The sequence below is a fragment of the Silurus aristotelis genome (genome assembly GCF_946808225.1).
Source record: "Silurus aristotelis genome assembly, chromosome: 12".
NCBI lineage: Eukaryota > Metazoa > Chordata > Actinopteri > Siluriformes > Siluridae > Silurus > Silurus aristotelis.
Window position 1 is genome coordinate 14,556,236 of NC_139585.1, and position 14,046 is coordinate 14,570,281.

General features: G+C 35.7%; 1 protein-coding gene across 4 annotated transcripts in view; it reads right to left on the reverse strand.

Moving 5' to 3' along the window:
* The window catches only part of cyth1b (cytohesin 1b), a 52,403-nt gene that overhangs the window by 7,641 nt on the left and 30,716 nt on the right, over window positions 1-14,046 (reverse strand). For 2 of the 4 annotated variants that reach the window (XM_083555920.1, XM_083555918.1), the window contains exon 2: window positions 3,546-3,628. In XM_083555920.1, the coding sequence (XP_083412046.1) occupies window positions 3,546-3,628 (83 nt within the window). Of the gene's footprint in view, window positions 1-3,545; window positions 3,629-8,796; window positions 9,260-12,115; window positions 12,356-14,046 lie in introns of those variants that run through there. The other 2 variants (XM_083555919.1, XM_083555921.1) reach the window with 2 other exon arrangements.

Genomic DNA, 14,046 nt, shown 5'->3' on the forward strand with positions numbered 1-14,046 from the left:
AAGTGTAATCCTGTGTCATATAAGCGGACTGCATTAGTAATTCATCTTGCAGCAGCTCAGACATAGATCAATACTACTCATGCAATACAGTTATTCAGAACACACACACACACACACACACACACACACACACACACACACACACACACACACACACACACACACACACACACACACACACACAGCACCTTACTTCAGGGCCATATGCAGGAGGTCATTGCAGCCATTATGTAGCATAAAATAAATAATACATCTGAATTATAAATGCTACCAGTTTGAAAGGACAAAAACATACATGATATTCTGGAGGAAGTGCAATGGGAAAAAAGTAACTTAAATTATTAAAAATATTACAAACCATATTTATAAACCAAACATCAAAATAACCACATAAGAAGCTTTAACAAGATAAAAAAAAAAATCAAGGTCTCCTATCATCCCCATGGCCTCTTATGAGTAGAATCAGTGATCAATTGGACTGGGACAGCTGACTGAGCTGAACAATTCTGCCAGAGCCGATTTTGCTCTGGAGGGAGAAGTAGGCGTAATTGCTAAAGGATTAAAACCAGTGTTGCTGAAACCGAACAAAAATGAGTAGGTTAACAATGTTCTGTGTCAGAGTTGCTAAGCAATGAGAGAATCAGAATGGCAACAGTGAGCTGCCCATTTGCATTTCTCCATCTGGTTTCAACCCTTTACTCTTTTATTATTTTTTTTTCTTCTGTATTGCTCACCATTCAGATTTTCCCACCACCCAAGAGAAATGATGAAAACGGAGACACTGGGTACACTGCACTTCTGTCAGTCTGTCTTTCTAACAAATGAATGGTGTAATAGACAAATTTTATTTTATTTGTAAATAGGTTTTCTCAAAACAGAAATTTTATTGTGCATTGGGATCCCTGGTGAGCAAGTCAGAAGAGACTGTGGCAATGAAAAACTCCTTGAAAGTACATGAAAAAACCCAAAAGAAATCAAAAGATAATGGTTCCTCTTTTTGGTCACACTGAATTGTGGAATAATAAGTCATTACAGTGCGCAGTTGTAGAAGTCAACAGACCTGAGTGTGTTGAAAAGATGTTCAGTGTGAGAACACTGTGAAAAGTAGTGCTGAGTGTATAGAGACGACCGGGAAGCTCATCCTCTGATCTTAGTTTTTACGTTGAAAAGAACACAATTATGTCCAATCGAATTATGCACATGTCCATATTTTTATATATTAAAGAGTATATAAAAAAAAAAAAAAAAATATGTTGTAAGTACTATATAATCGTAAGGACAAAAAGTGCATGACTAGCATTGTCCATTATTTAGGACTTCAGGTTACGTTATGAGCAGAATCATCAAGATACACTCTTTTTTTCACGCTAATTTTCATTTATGTCTCTGTTATAGTAAATGTGATATACCTCATGCAGAGATGATGTTCCCATGATCACAAGGCTTATCAGTATATAAGCACTTTATGTAGCTTTGTGTTGTGTTGTAGCTCTATGTTGTCTGGTGTAGCACCAGGGTTCTGGAGGAACGTTGTCTCATTTTTACTGTGTACCACTGTGTATAGTAGAAATGACAATAAAAGCCTCTTGACTTGACTTGATAAGCCTTGTAAAGTTCTAGCAGTAGTCTGGGAGGGCTCAGCCTAAAGATCTGACATCACCTTCAGTGCCCTGACCTATTTTGTCCCTTTTTAATTTAGTTTTTTAACCTGATAATACACAATTTAAACAAGCAAAATAAACAAAGTTGACAGGGTCCTACCGAACAATATCTCTGACACACTGGGATACGCTCTAATCATATAGAGTCCACTTTATGTGATTAGGGGTTTCCCTAAGAGTTGCTACAGATGTGTGTGTGTATATATATATATATATATATATATATATATATATATATATATCAGTTGTGCCAGGAACATGGAAATGTAAGTAGTGATATGAGGACAATGCTTAAATCAAAGAAAAGTCAAGAAAATAAATAACAGTCAAGTGTCCATAAAAAGTGATAAAACCAACATCAACAAAAATCTAACTGTTTGAAATTATTTTTTTCTCCTTTAATGATTGCATTGTGAAAGTTCATATTTGTTCTAAAACTGCTCGAGAGGGCAGGTTCAACAACATTTATGTGCAGGGATGTCACTTTTTTATTCAGCCTGTATATGACAAAATTATATTCAACACAAAGGAGCATTACTGCAAATAATATTCAAGATACCCATATACAAGATTCATTTAAGGATAAACAAAAGATTTTAACAAATATTTTCCACAACTGATTAAGTTGATGATCCAAACAGAAACAAGACTAAACATCAAAATCATCAGAGAGCAATACAGTCTAAATGAATTTGCAACATCATCTGCTCTATTGAACACATTCCTTTCAAGATCTCAAAATGTTCTGAGTGATGGATATATTCCACACACTTTACACCGGAAGTGCCACACATTTTCCTTTGCAACAGGAGTTATCTTGCCAAAGGAAACACTTGCTGCATTTGATTTGTAATAATAGATATTTTAACTGTAATATTAACAAAATAGCTCACAACAAAAGTGAGTACACCCTAAGTGAACACGTCAAAACAGTGTCCAAAGTGTCAATATTCTGTGTGTGCACCATTTTAGCACTGCCTTAGTCCTCCTGGACATGGAATTCACCAGGTTGTTGCTGGTATCCTCTTCCACTCCTCCATAATGACATCACGGAGCTGCTGGATGACACATGGCACTTTCCTACCTTCCCATTGAGGATGCCCCACAGGTCCTTAACAGGGTTCAGGTCTGGAGACATACTTAGCCACTCCATCACCTTCACCTTCACCTTCTGCTTTCTCAGCATAGCAGTTGTCATCTTGGCGGTGTGTTTGGGGTCATTAATATGTTGGATAACTGATAGCGCAGTTTCAGGGCATTACCAATCCCAGGCCAAATTTGTGGTGATCAATAATTCTAACTTTTAGAATTTATAGGGTTTTTTTGCCATGAGGTGTCATGTTGAACATCCAGTGGTCAATATGAGAGAATTGTACTCAAAGCACCAAATTGTAACTGCTCTTATACAAGATACACAAATTTGTATGGTCCTGTCAAGCTGACAAAACCATGAACTTATAGTGTACTTACTATATGTTGCCAGCTATTTTGACAATAATGGCTGTATGTTGAGTTATTTTTAGAGGACAGTAAATCTGTACTGCTATAAAAGCTGCACATTGACTAATCTAAAATATATCCACGTTTCGTTTCTATAGTATTGTCCCTTGAGAAGATCATTTTTTTGTACTCATTTTTGTGAGATACTGTAAATGCAACACATCATTAACAAAATGATTTCTAACAGGAACATGTGACAAGTTTTCGTTTCAACTTCATTCTCTTTAATGTACACAAAACACAAGCTGCAAAACAATATCAATGAGATCAATATCAATAAGATCTACAGTGCACATAAAATCATAACAGCATAAAGCTTCTCTTAGTTTACATAATGATTCCTGCTGCAAAGGATATTTTAAAACAAGTTAAGAAAATCATCACCTGGATGTCCTCAAGCAGCTCCTGCTTTCGGCGCCGTATATTCTCCAGCTCTTGCTTCTCCTCTGGAGTCAGGTCATCTGGCACTGGTTGAAGAGAAAAGATCATTATGAGCATGTTAATTACAAATCATAGCAGTAACCATACAAACAGTGCAGCTGACTCGGGGCTTGACTTTTGAGTGTTTGGTTTTGATGCATGTTAAATGGACAAGTGCACACAGTCACGTGAAACCTATAAAAATGTTGAAAAAGACCATACGTACGCTAAAGCAGATATGACCAAAGTTGGTTCAAGGTGACATTTAATTTGGCTCACACTGACACAGATCTTCATTTTAACTTAACATGTACAATAGAATAGAATAGCTTTTATTTGTCACATACACATTACAGCAAGGAGAAATTATTTTCTTCGCTTATCCCAGTTTGCTAGGAAGTTGGGGTCAGAGGGCAGGGTCAGCAATGATACAGCGCCCCTGTAGCACAGAGGGTTAAAGGCCGTGCTGTGGCAGTGGCAGCTTGTCGTTACCGGGGCTTGAACCCCCGACCTTCCACTCAGTAACCAATCACCTTAACCATTTTTAAATGAAATGTAGGGAATATGAGTGAATTTGACTTTGCCCAATTAGAAAAAAACTTCTGAAAAATAAGACACCAGCTGAAAGTCTCATAAAAGATAACTGATATTACAAGCATATGACTGTATTGTATTATAGCTCAAACAGCTACAACAGGCATTAAACTCTTTTGCACTATAAATTGGATTATTTCTATATTTTTATTGTACTACAAGTTTTTACTAAACATATTCATTTTAATATTTTTATATCTAAATATTAAATAATTAATAATGGAAAACCATGGCAACTTTAATTTTAATATAATTTTTATATACAGTTGATACAATGAAAAACATTTTTGTGCTTTTTGGGAAGTTTGTCCACTTCTAAAAGGAAAGCTTGGGAAAAATAAAAAAGGGAAAATATAGGTAACCTTCCAGGGACCCAGCTCAAAAATTCTCAGGCAATAAATACCACAAACAGTGGTCAAAAATGGGTTTTTGATTATATTCAGAACTCTGTTTACAGATATTCTGATGCAGCGCAAACTATCATGTTTCTTAAAATTCATGGGCTGTGCATTTTAAGTGAAATACAGGGGGCATTCATGAACTGTAAAGAAATCAAGAAAAGCGATCATAGGTCCACCCTTCTAAACTGAGTTATGAGATAAGACAACTGTACAATCCATAAAGGCATAAAGAAGCTGTAGCAATCCACCTGAAGTGCTTTCCTAAGATGCAATTACGTACAGTAATATCTAGGGCTTCAACAACTAATCGATAAAATCGATAATGAAATTCATTGTCAACGTATGCTGTTTTTGATTGGTTGGGCTGCTCAAGTTACGCATTCGCGTGATGGCAAGATAACACAGCCGACTGCGAAATGGTGGGGAGTACAAGGTCAACTGGCAGCAGGAAAAAGTGTGCGTCCCAAGTTTTCTGCAACTTATTCAAAGCGGTGTGGGATGGAAATACCACAGTGATGCACGAGCACGCAAAAAGAAAACACAGTGGTGTCACGGATGAAGGCGAAATATCAGCATGGTAAGTAAAAACGGAATAATTCTAATCATGTGAAGATTGTACAGTCTGATTAAATTTCCTTCTGTAAACAGTTTGTTTGTAACTTCGGGACAGTCGCACTGGATCTGGTCTGTCGTGACTTGGGAGCACCAGGTTGCGCAATCAGCTCAATCAGCTCGCTTACGAGCAAGCAAACACTGAATGTAAAAACAGAAAATAACAGCAGGAGTAAATGTTTACATTTTAAGTAACTGTTGTGGTTTTCATCGAATGATTATGCATTTGTACACCAATGCATATTTTTTCCTTTTTTTTCAATCTGGCCTGCTATTTTGCTGCATTTCTCTGTTCCATTCTCTTTTTATAGCATTTGTCTACTACAACAGTGTTTTCAAACATGATTTACTGTGGCTTTACTACGTTCAAAATGAACTGAGCAAAGTCTGTGTATTTATTTTTGAAATTGTCAAAACAATGTTGTGTTATATATTTTATATTGATTTGTTTATGCATTGTTGTCAACTTGCCATGAGCAATTATCATTAAAAGAAATTACAAATGTTGATTTACACAAACTGCTTTACCTTGAATATGCTGTGGGGTTTTTATTTTTTTTTAACAGAAAGAAACAACCCTGCATGAGTGGATTTGTTCAAAGGAGAAATTTCTCATGCACTTCTCAATGAACAGCCACTATACGCTTTAAAATGTCAAAATAAAAGATAGTGAAACACCATATGTGGCTCTTGAATATTTTTTGTAAACTTTTATACATAAATAGCCTGCAATAGGGTTTTATATAGTTATAGTAAGCAAAACATCTAAAAAAATCTAGTAATATCCAGTACTGGGCTTACTGTAAGTATTTTTGAATACAGCCTGAGGAAAATAAATAGCAAAAAAGTTTTACAATAGTGACTAATATACAGTCACAATAAAACATTAGTCTTATCTTGTTGAGATTCAGCTCTGGTCCACTAATCTAATTGGTTGACCAGCATTTCCATATTTTACTAATTCCAAAATTGCTGTGTAACCACATATTTAGTGTAACCAGACTGGGATGTTTCACTCTGTGCATCACTCCTCTTTTCTATGATTGCCACAGAAATCCCACTTCCTACTTGAAAACCATTGCTAGCATAGCATTAGCAACACCACAATCAGTGGACATACATTTTTACGAATATAACTTTTTTATGCTGGTTCAAACTATAACAGGGTAACACCTGATTGCTCTGGTGGGCTGGGAAATAAGACTAATTGATTCTTTTTGCACCCTCAGGACAGAAAGAAATGCAGTCACCAAATTTCTGTCATTCATGCCAACCATGTGTGTTGGATTCATCAATACCAATTTACAATAAAAAATTCTTCAGTCAACCTTCATGGTCCTATTCCCACAAGCAAATATGTACACAGCTTTGTGCTAAGCACCATGGTAACATACAAGCTAAAATTGTCTTGCAGGCCAGTGAAAAAAATAAACAAAAGGACTCGCATACCATCCAACCCCACCTCCAACATCTCACTACACTAATCTGATTGTGGTCTTAACCACACAATGGCCACGTGGCACATTAAGGAAAAATGTCTTAAAGTGCAATAATAAATGCTTGCTATGGCACAGTCAACTGATGTCCTCACTGATTCGAAGTTTAGGCTGCTTTAACTTGAATCACTTTAAAATTATTTCAATTAAATTAGCTTTGTAAAAATTATATTACTGTACACGCTGCAAAAACTTTACAATTTATTATGCTGTTTAAGAGAAAATGTTGATTAGTTGTCTCTAATTTTTTTCCCCCAGAAGCGTTTTTGTACATTTTACCAAAAGGGCTCAACAATCAGAACCAGAACATCATCTACTGAATCTTTTGCTGTTTTTGAAGTTTCAGCCTCAGCTGTTAGATAAGCTTTATCACTGTAATGTTAATCAGACCTTGTCATCATAAGATCATTTGAACTTCTATCAAAGTAGCTTTACATTGTCATGCAAATTAGAATAAGAAATAATAAATGTAGAATTGGACAATAAAAGCTAAATCAACTTTAGTCAGGATGCACATGCTCAGTAGATAGTCTAAATCTGATATCACACTGAAAAAAGTGGCTAAAACCCCACACTAAACCTAACTTAATTCTATTACTTATGCAACTGCTAAGCTACCAGAAAATAAAATGACTAAGCTTTGCCTGTAACACCATGTGCCTGTCTAGAACAACACCGAATGTAACAGAATCTCACATATCAGCCTGTTTGTGAGTGTAAAATAGACCAGATCATCTAGTGTTCAGCTTTAAATATTTAAGTATCAGTAACTGTTTTGATTTGGAATTCAGACTCTTCCATTTCCTAACATCTATTTATTAACTTCAAACACAAACTTTATGCCAAAACCCAATCACTCTAGGCCGCATTTCCACACAGATGCTGTGCTGCACCAGAGAATCAATGGAATCTGTGAGCACAAGTGATGTGTGAGGAACTGTGAAAGACATTTTTGTGTATTTTTAATAGGAGAAAACTGTGGTCATGAAGCAGTGTGTTGAATGCAGTCTGGGGCTTGCAGTTTCAATACATTCCAAAAGAAGACTGGATAATATTATTTATGAAGCATAAAATGTTCCTTTATACCCAAAGAGTCAATAAAAAGTGTGATCTTAGTTTAGCCACTGAAACACTAAAACAAATACAGCAGACTGTATTCCAACAAAAAAATGCAATTTGTTAAAAGATTCAAAATGCTGGAATGGAACATGAAAAGAAAAACCTGTTAAAGAGTGTAGCATGATAGGAATGTCTTCATTTCCACAAACAAAAGCAGCATTTGCCTTTCACATAATGACTCATGTTCAGCCTATTCTTTACAAACAAAACAACTTTACAAAAATACTGTATATATGGCCTTTTCATACATCAATACAGTATAAAGTTTCTTTTCGGCTTCTCCCGTTAGGGGTCGCCACAGCGGATCCTCCGCACGTTTGATTTGGCACATGTTTTACGCTGGATGCCCTTCCTAACGCAACCCTCCCCAATTTATCCGGGCTTGGGACCGGCACTAAGAGTGGCTGGGGATGGTTCCCTGACCGGGAATCGAACCCGGGTCGCAGCGGTGGGAGCGCTGCATCTTAACCACTAGACCACCAGGGGACCTATACATCAATACAGTATACAGTCTATAAATCAAACAGTGGCCCTGGGAATTTAAATATCTTTTGAAAACCTTTGTTGATGATGCTTTAGTCTTATGAAATCATGTTATAATTAAAAATAATAATATGATTATTAATTACGATTAACTAGTCAGAATATGGGCTGCATTTAAATGAGCATGTGGTCAGGATTTACACTACTCCAAATACTTCACTGATTTTTGTGAAAACCAAACATGCAAACAACCTGCTGTTGTCTAACAGAGGACAGAGAAGAAAAAACCCCAACACAAATTAGAAATGGACCACCAAACCGCAATTACAATACATATACAAAAGACTTATCAAAGCATAACATTTGTTTGGGCTTGACCCCCAAATGTGTAAATATTTGCTTAAAAAATAGGAGGTATATGTGCCTTAAAACATCTTCAGAGATTCACTGAAGAGTGTCCCCACTAATTAGGTCCTTCTGCTCAGAGTGAGAACTGTAGTGAACACTTACTTTACTTCTTTATGATAAGCTTTGATCCAATCAGCCTTTCTGCTCAGATCTGAGGTTCAGAATTAGCATCCCACTAACACAACCAGGACCTCCCAGCGTCTTTTAGTAATCCCTAATGAACCATTCAATCATTCAGAAGCTGATGCTAGAAGAACAGATTGCTGCCCTAATTCCAGAGGGAGGAAAATAATAGGAAGGAGGTCCTGGAGAAGGGTGGAGTAGGTGGTTGGCACTGCAGGCAAAAAAGCTTTACTACAGTCTCTTTACTCTCTGTAATATATCTGCAAAATCACTTATCAGTATAACTGCTCCTCTAGTCTCCTCCCTCCTCTCCTCCAGAGGAAACACACAGACAGAAGCACGCTTAGCTCCACCTAATGGTAATACTGTGTACTAATCGTGAAATGTTTCAGGCATTGAGAGCTGAAATTAGAGAAGCTGCACAGGGTGAGGCAGACAAGAGAGAACAAGATGAAAACAAAAACACAAGAGCTGCATAGATAGGGTGGGTCCACTGTAGATTAGTCTTTATCTCTTCTGTTAAACAGAGAGTCTAAACAAGTCTGTCCTTTATAGAAGCTTTTTCATTCAGGATGATGTATTATGTCCTCTCATCCAACTTACTCTTTCTGCCAACAGAAACCTACACCTAGAGTAAAACTAAATGTATTTTACTTAGCTGACCTGTGCTCCTATTTGTAGATTACATCTTTAATTATTGATTGTTATTTGACCTTTGAACAAGTTTGTTTACTTGCAATTCAATGATTTTAGATATTAGCTAATAAATACCAATCTAAGAAAAAAAAACTATAATGTTTGGAATTGTTAAATAAATATTGATTCCCCATCATGTTTTAGTAAGATGTGATCTAGTGTACAGCTAAATAGTTTTTTGTGTTTGAGCAATATCATATTGACTGTGGAAAAGATAAAGGATCTTGCATAATGAAGTGACCCCATGTGTCCAGTGACACTCAATTCTGGCCCATGCTTCAGAGTTTGTTAGATTAGCAGGATCAATTCATTTAACATAAGCACAAATCAAAATCAAAGCAAAGAGATATAAAAGTAATTACTCTAAGTTAAACAATTAAATGTACCATGTACAATGTACCATATTAAAGTTTGAACATCCTTTTTTTTTTTTTTCTTCACAGGATTTATTCCTCTAAAGGGGACAAGTGAATAAGTACCAACAAAATGCCTACAAATCCTAATTATGCATAAACCCAATCTTAATAAAACCAGAATGTAGGTGAAACAAGTGAGAAACCAACTAATGCTATCTGGAGTAAGACACTGGGTAATGATACATTCAACATGAAACTGAAAATGAGTTTATTAATTGTTAAAATGTCAAATATTTGTCATTGTCTTTACTATGAGATTAGTCTGTTACACTGTATTTCATAAAACACTATGAAAATATAGCCTTGGAGCTACTAAGCTTATATACATAAGTGATGCGCGGTATATCGGTACGTACTGGACAAATACCGGTACGATATCATTATTTTTCTGAACTCGCTATTTCATAATTCCGAATTCCACCTGTAGGAGGCAGTGCTTCCCAAATTACAGCGAAACAGTTAAAAGGCTAAAAAGATATACACATGCATTAATTGTGTGACATTTCGTTTGCTTTTTTTTCTTCAAAGTCAAAATGTAACCTATGTTCCTGGTAGGATTTTTTAATATTTTGTGACATTTTGTTTGTACTGAAAAGATAAGAAGATTGGAATATATTTTCATTGTATTACTTTTTTACATTTCATTGTTTTCTTTTTCCAACATCAAAATGTAACTATTACAAAATGTAACAAAATATGAATATATTTTTTAAATATTTTTTTTTATTGTTATAAACTTGTTTTCAATTCACTTATCTTTTGAGGCTGGTTATTTGTCACATATGGTATTGATTTGGTATCGATTCCAAGGTACTGCAATTAAACCAAAGCCAAAATAATGGTATAATACCAAAGCCAGAATAATGGTATCGAGCCATCCCTTATATACATTTGAATATAAAGTATGCAAACATTTCAGACATACTAGAAAACGGTGTCTGTAGCACTTTGAGACACTATTTTCTACATTAATTTTAATGTACATTAACTTAGTCATTAGTTTATCTGCTGGCAGACAAGTATATAAATGTGTGCTATTACATTGAGCAGATTTTGTCTTAACACTTTTATAGCACAGAATACTGAAAGAGGAGTGGTGGAAGAGGAATAGAGGGGAAACATTCTAAAAACAGATGGATTTGTTTACACTGCATGTGATGGCAACCAAAAGTGAATCAGCTAACCAATGAACTAAACCACATTTTCATTTCTTTTCAAGTCTGCCTGAAGAACAGCAACAACAATTAAAAACAATGTAACCGAAAACATTAACGTATAATAAAAATTTTTGATGTATTATGTAATTTGCACATTCACACATTGCACTAAATTTGCTGGACATGTTTGAATCATTGAGCCATCATACTAGGGAGGGTGAAGAAAAATGGGGAAATGCTTTCTCTCCTTCTCTGACACACCATGGCAACCATTTTAGCCGAATGCCTATGGGTTAGAGAAAGGAAGAGCCGAGTGCAGACTAAAAATAGCAAATGCACAAGTGTGTGCATTAAATGTGATTGCATCAACCACTGAACTAGATATTATAATGTACCGCTTACTAAAGATGAAATGAAAAACAATGGATCTTTATTCATACAGCCTTTATTATTGCACTGGGACATGTTTTTAAGCATATGTAGAACTGTGGGTTTTAATTAAACATTTTCAAAAATGTTATAAAACATAAAACAGAAAACCTGGCAAGCAAAAATACAATATAACTGCTATGGCTAAAATTGCAAACACTGTGATTGAAAAGCTGGATCTGTGCAGTTTAACCTGTTGTGTTTATCACTGCCATAAGGTCAGCCTAAGGTCATTCAGGTCAATTAACCTATCTAGCATTTTCTCTGTAAAGCTCCAGAGGCTCAATCAGTGTGGACTTTAAGTTAATAACAGTTACAACGTACAAGAAACGAAAGAAAATTGCAGCAGTGGCACCGCCAGAGAGCTTCATTCTCCCCGTCCACTGTCCAACCCGCTCCTGCACATTCGCATTAGAAACCATGGACCTGTTGTATTTTCAGGGACATGTAAAAAAAACCGAGCCGAGATAAACAAAAAAAAAAAAGGCAACTACAAAACGATGTAGGCAAAGTAATGAACTGGTAACACGGGTCCTCAAAAAGCTTAAGAGCAAGCCCTGCTGCAGAAAAAGAAATCAGGAGACTGAGTAGATCACTCACCGACTCCAGCTCCTGATTTCAGCACCATTGTTGACACTCTTTCAAACTTGTACCTTTTACCGTGTAAACACCGGCAGGACCACTCAGAAAACTAAAGCGAATTGAATCTTCACTTCTGATCTCTTGACTCACTTCAAACGGAAATAATACAATCGCTTTTAACTAAAAGAAAAGCCACTTCAAAATACTACTTCACAATGTCCACCAGTTTACCCCACGTAAGGGTGCTAAATTGCCATGCCTCGAAGGAGGGGCGTGGCCTAACAGGCTTTCATTTCCAATAGCCAATCACTAACTTGAGTTAAAGAAGCCCCTCCCCACGCATACAATACAACAAAACTCCTCCCCCACTCGCACTTCACGTACTGTACGCTACACACTCTCATGTCACGTCCATCTGAACCTCCGGCCACAGGTTACAGTAAAGTATGTTGGCGTTTCCTTAGAAAAGGCATTCTCACTTGTGAATATTTAGGTACCTAAAGGCTTTTATGTAAGAACTATAAAGATAACACAATCAGCACATTAATACATAGATAGATAGATAGATAGATAGATAGATAGATAGATAGATAGATAGATAGATAGATAGATAGATAGATAGACGTTCTTTTGAGAATTTATATCTATCTATCTATCTATCTATCTATCTATCTATCTATCTATCTATCTATCTATCTATCTATCTATCTATCTATCTATCTATCTATCTATTACAGCGGTAGTAGTAAATCATGTGTTGCTGCTATTATTATAATTATTATTATTACTATTATTATTATTATTATTGCTACTACTACTACTACTACTATGATTATGACAATGATTATATAGAACTATCTTTCATCATCTTAATCCTGGTTTATCCTGTTCAGTGGAATGGTGTATCCAGAGTCAATCCGGACAACACACGTGCAAGTATTAATCTGAAATGAAATACCAGTCTATAAACCATACACAAACACACTCACCCATTCATTCTCAACTAGTGGAATATATTAGTAAAGACATTTCCATAAGCACATTTCTTAAGAGAGTAAAAAAAGATTAAAGCACTACTTTAAACTAAAATGTATACTCTTCAGCTACCAATATACAGTGAGGTCTGCTTTCTCTTCTGTTTTAAAATATTAATTAAAAAAAAAAAGTATCAAGACAGAAATCTGAATATACATAGCACAAATAGAATAATTCTTTTGCATAATTGCTTCTTGCATAATACTCCCTCTAGCATCAATATAAGGTCAAGCCTGACACTGAGAGACTGTAATCATTGCCATATACTTTAGGCATGGAGCAGGGAGACTCATAGAAACCCCACAGCATCAGTAAAACTAGACAGGAAGCTCATTGTAGACAGGAATATGCACTACCCGAAAATGTCGGTAGATGTCAGACTATATAACTTTTTACATTTCTCGATTTGCGCACCTGGGATTATGAAACTCGAGAGTGTTTGGCATACAAATGATTCTCATGCAAATGATAAGAAATGTTCTCTGGGGTATTAATTTAATATCCCAATAATAATATTACTTTAAATATTTGTGATTTAGTTTGGAAACGCAAAACACATGAGGAATTACTCAAACATTTTGGGCCTCACATCCTCCAGTTTCTAACAGTAGCTCTATCAATAAAATAAATGTACTAATTGCATCCTGTCATAGCAAACCTGCATTATGGGGTTGCAGCGCTGATATTTTCCACCTAATAAGCCTTAAAAATCACCAATGGAACAAAAAAAAAGTTCAAGATTTCTAAATGTCATACACACTACATGCAGTGAAACGCATATAGGAGAATCAGTTTGCTTTCTCAGCTGTGGTCTGAAACTGTTTCCATGGCAATAAATGCTTCTTTGTTTTTTCCTTAAACTAGAATTTAATTAAAGTGGGAAAAAAAAGTTTGTGTAACTGTGAGCAACACAC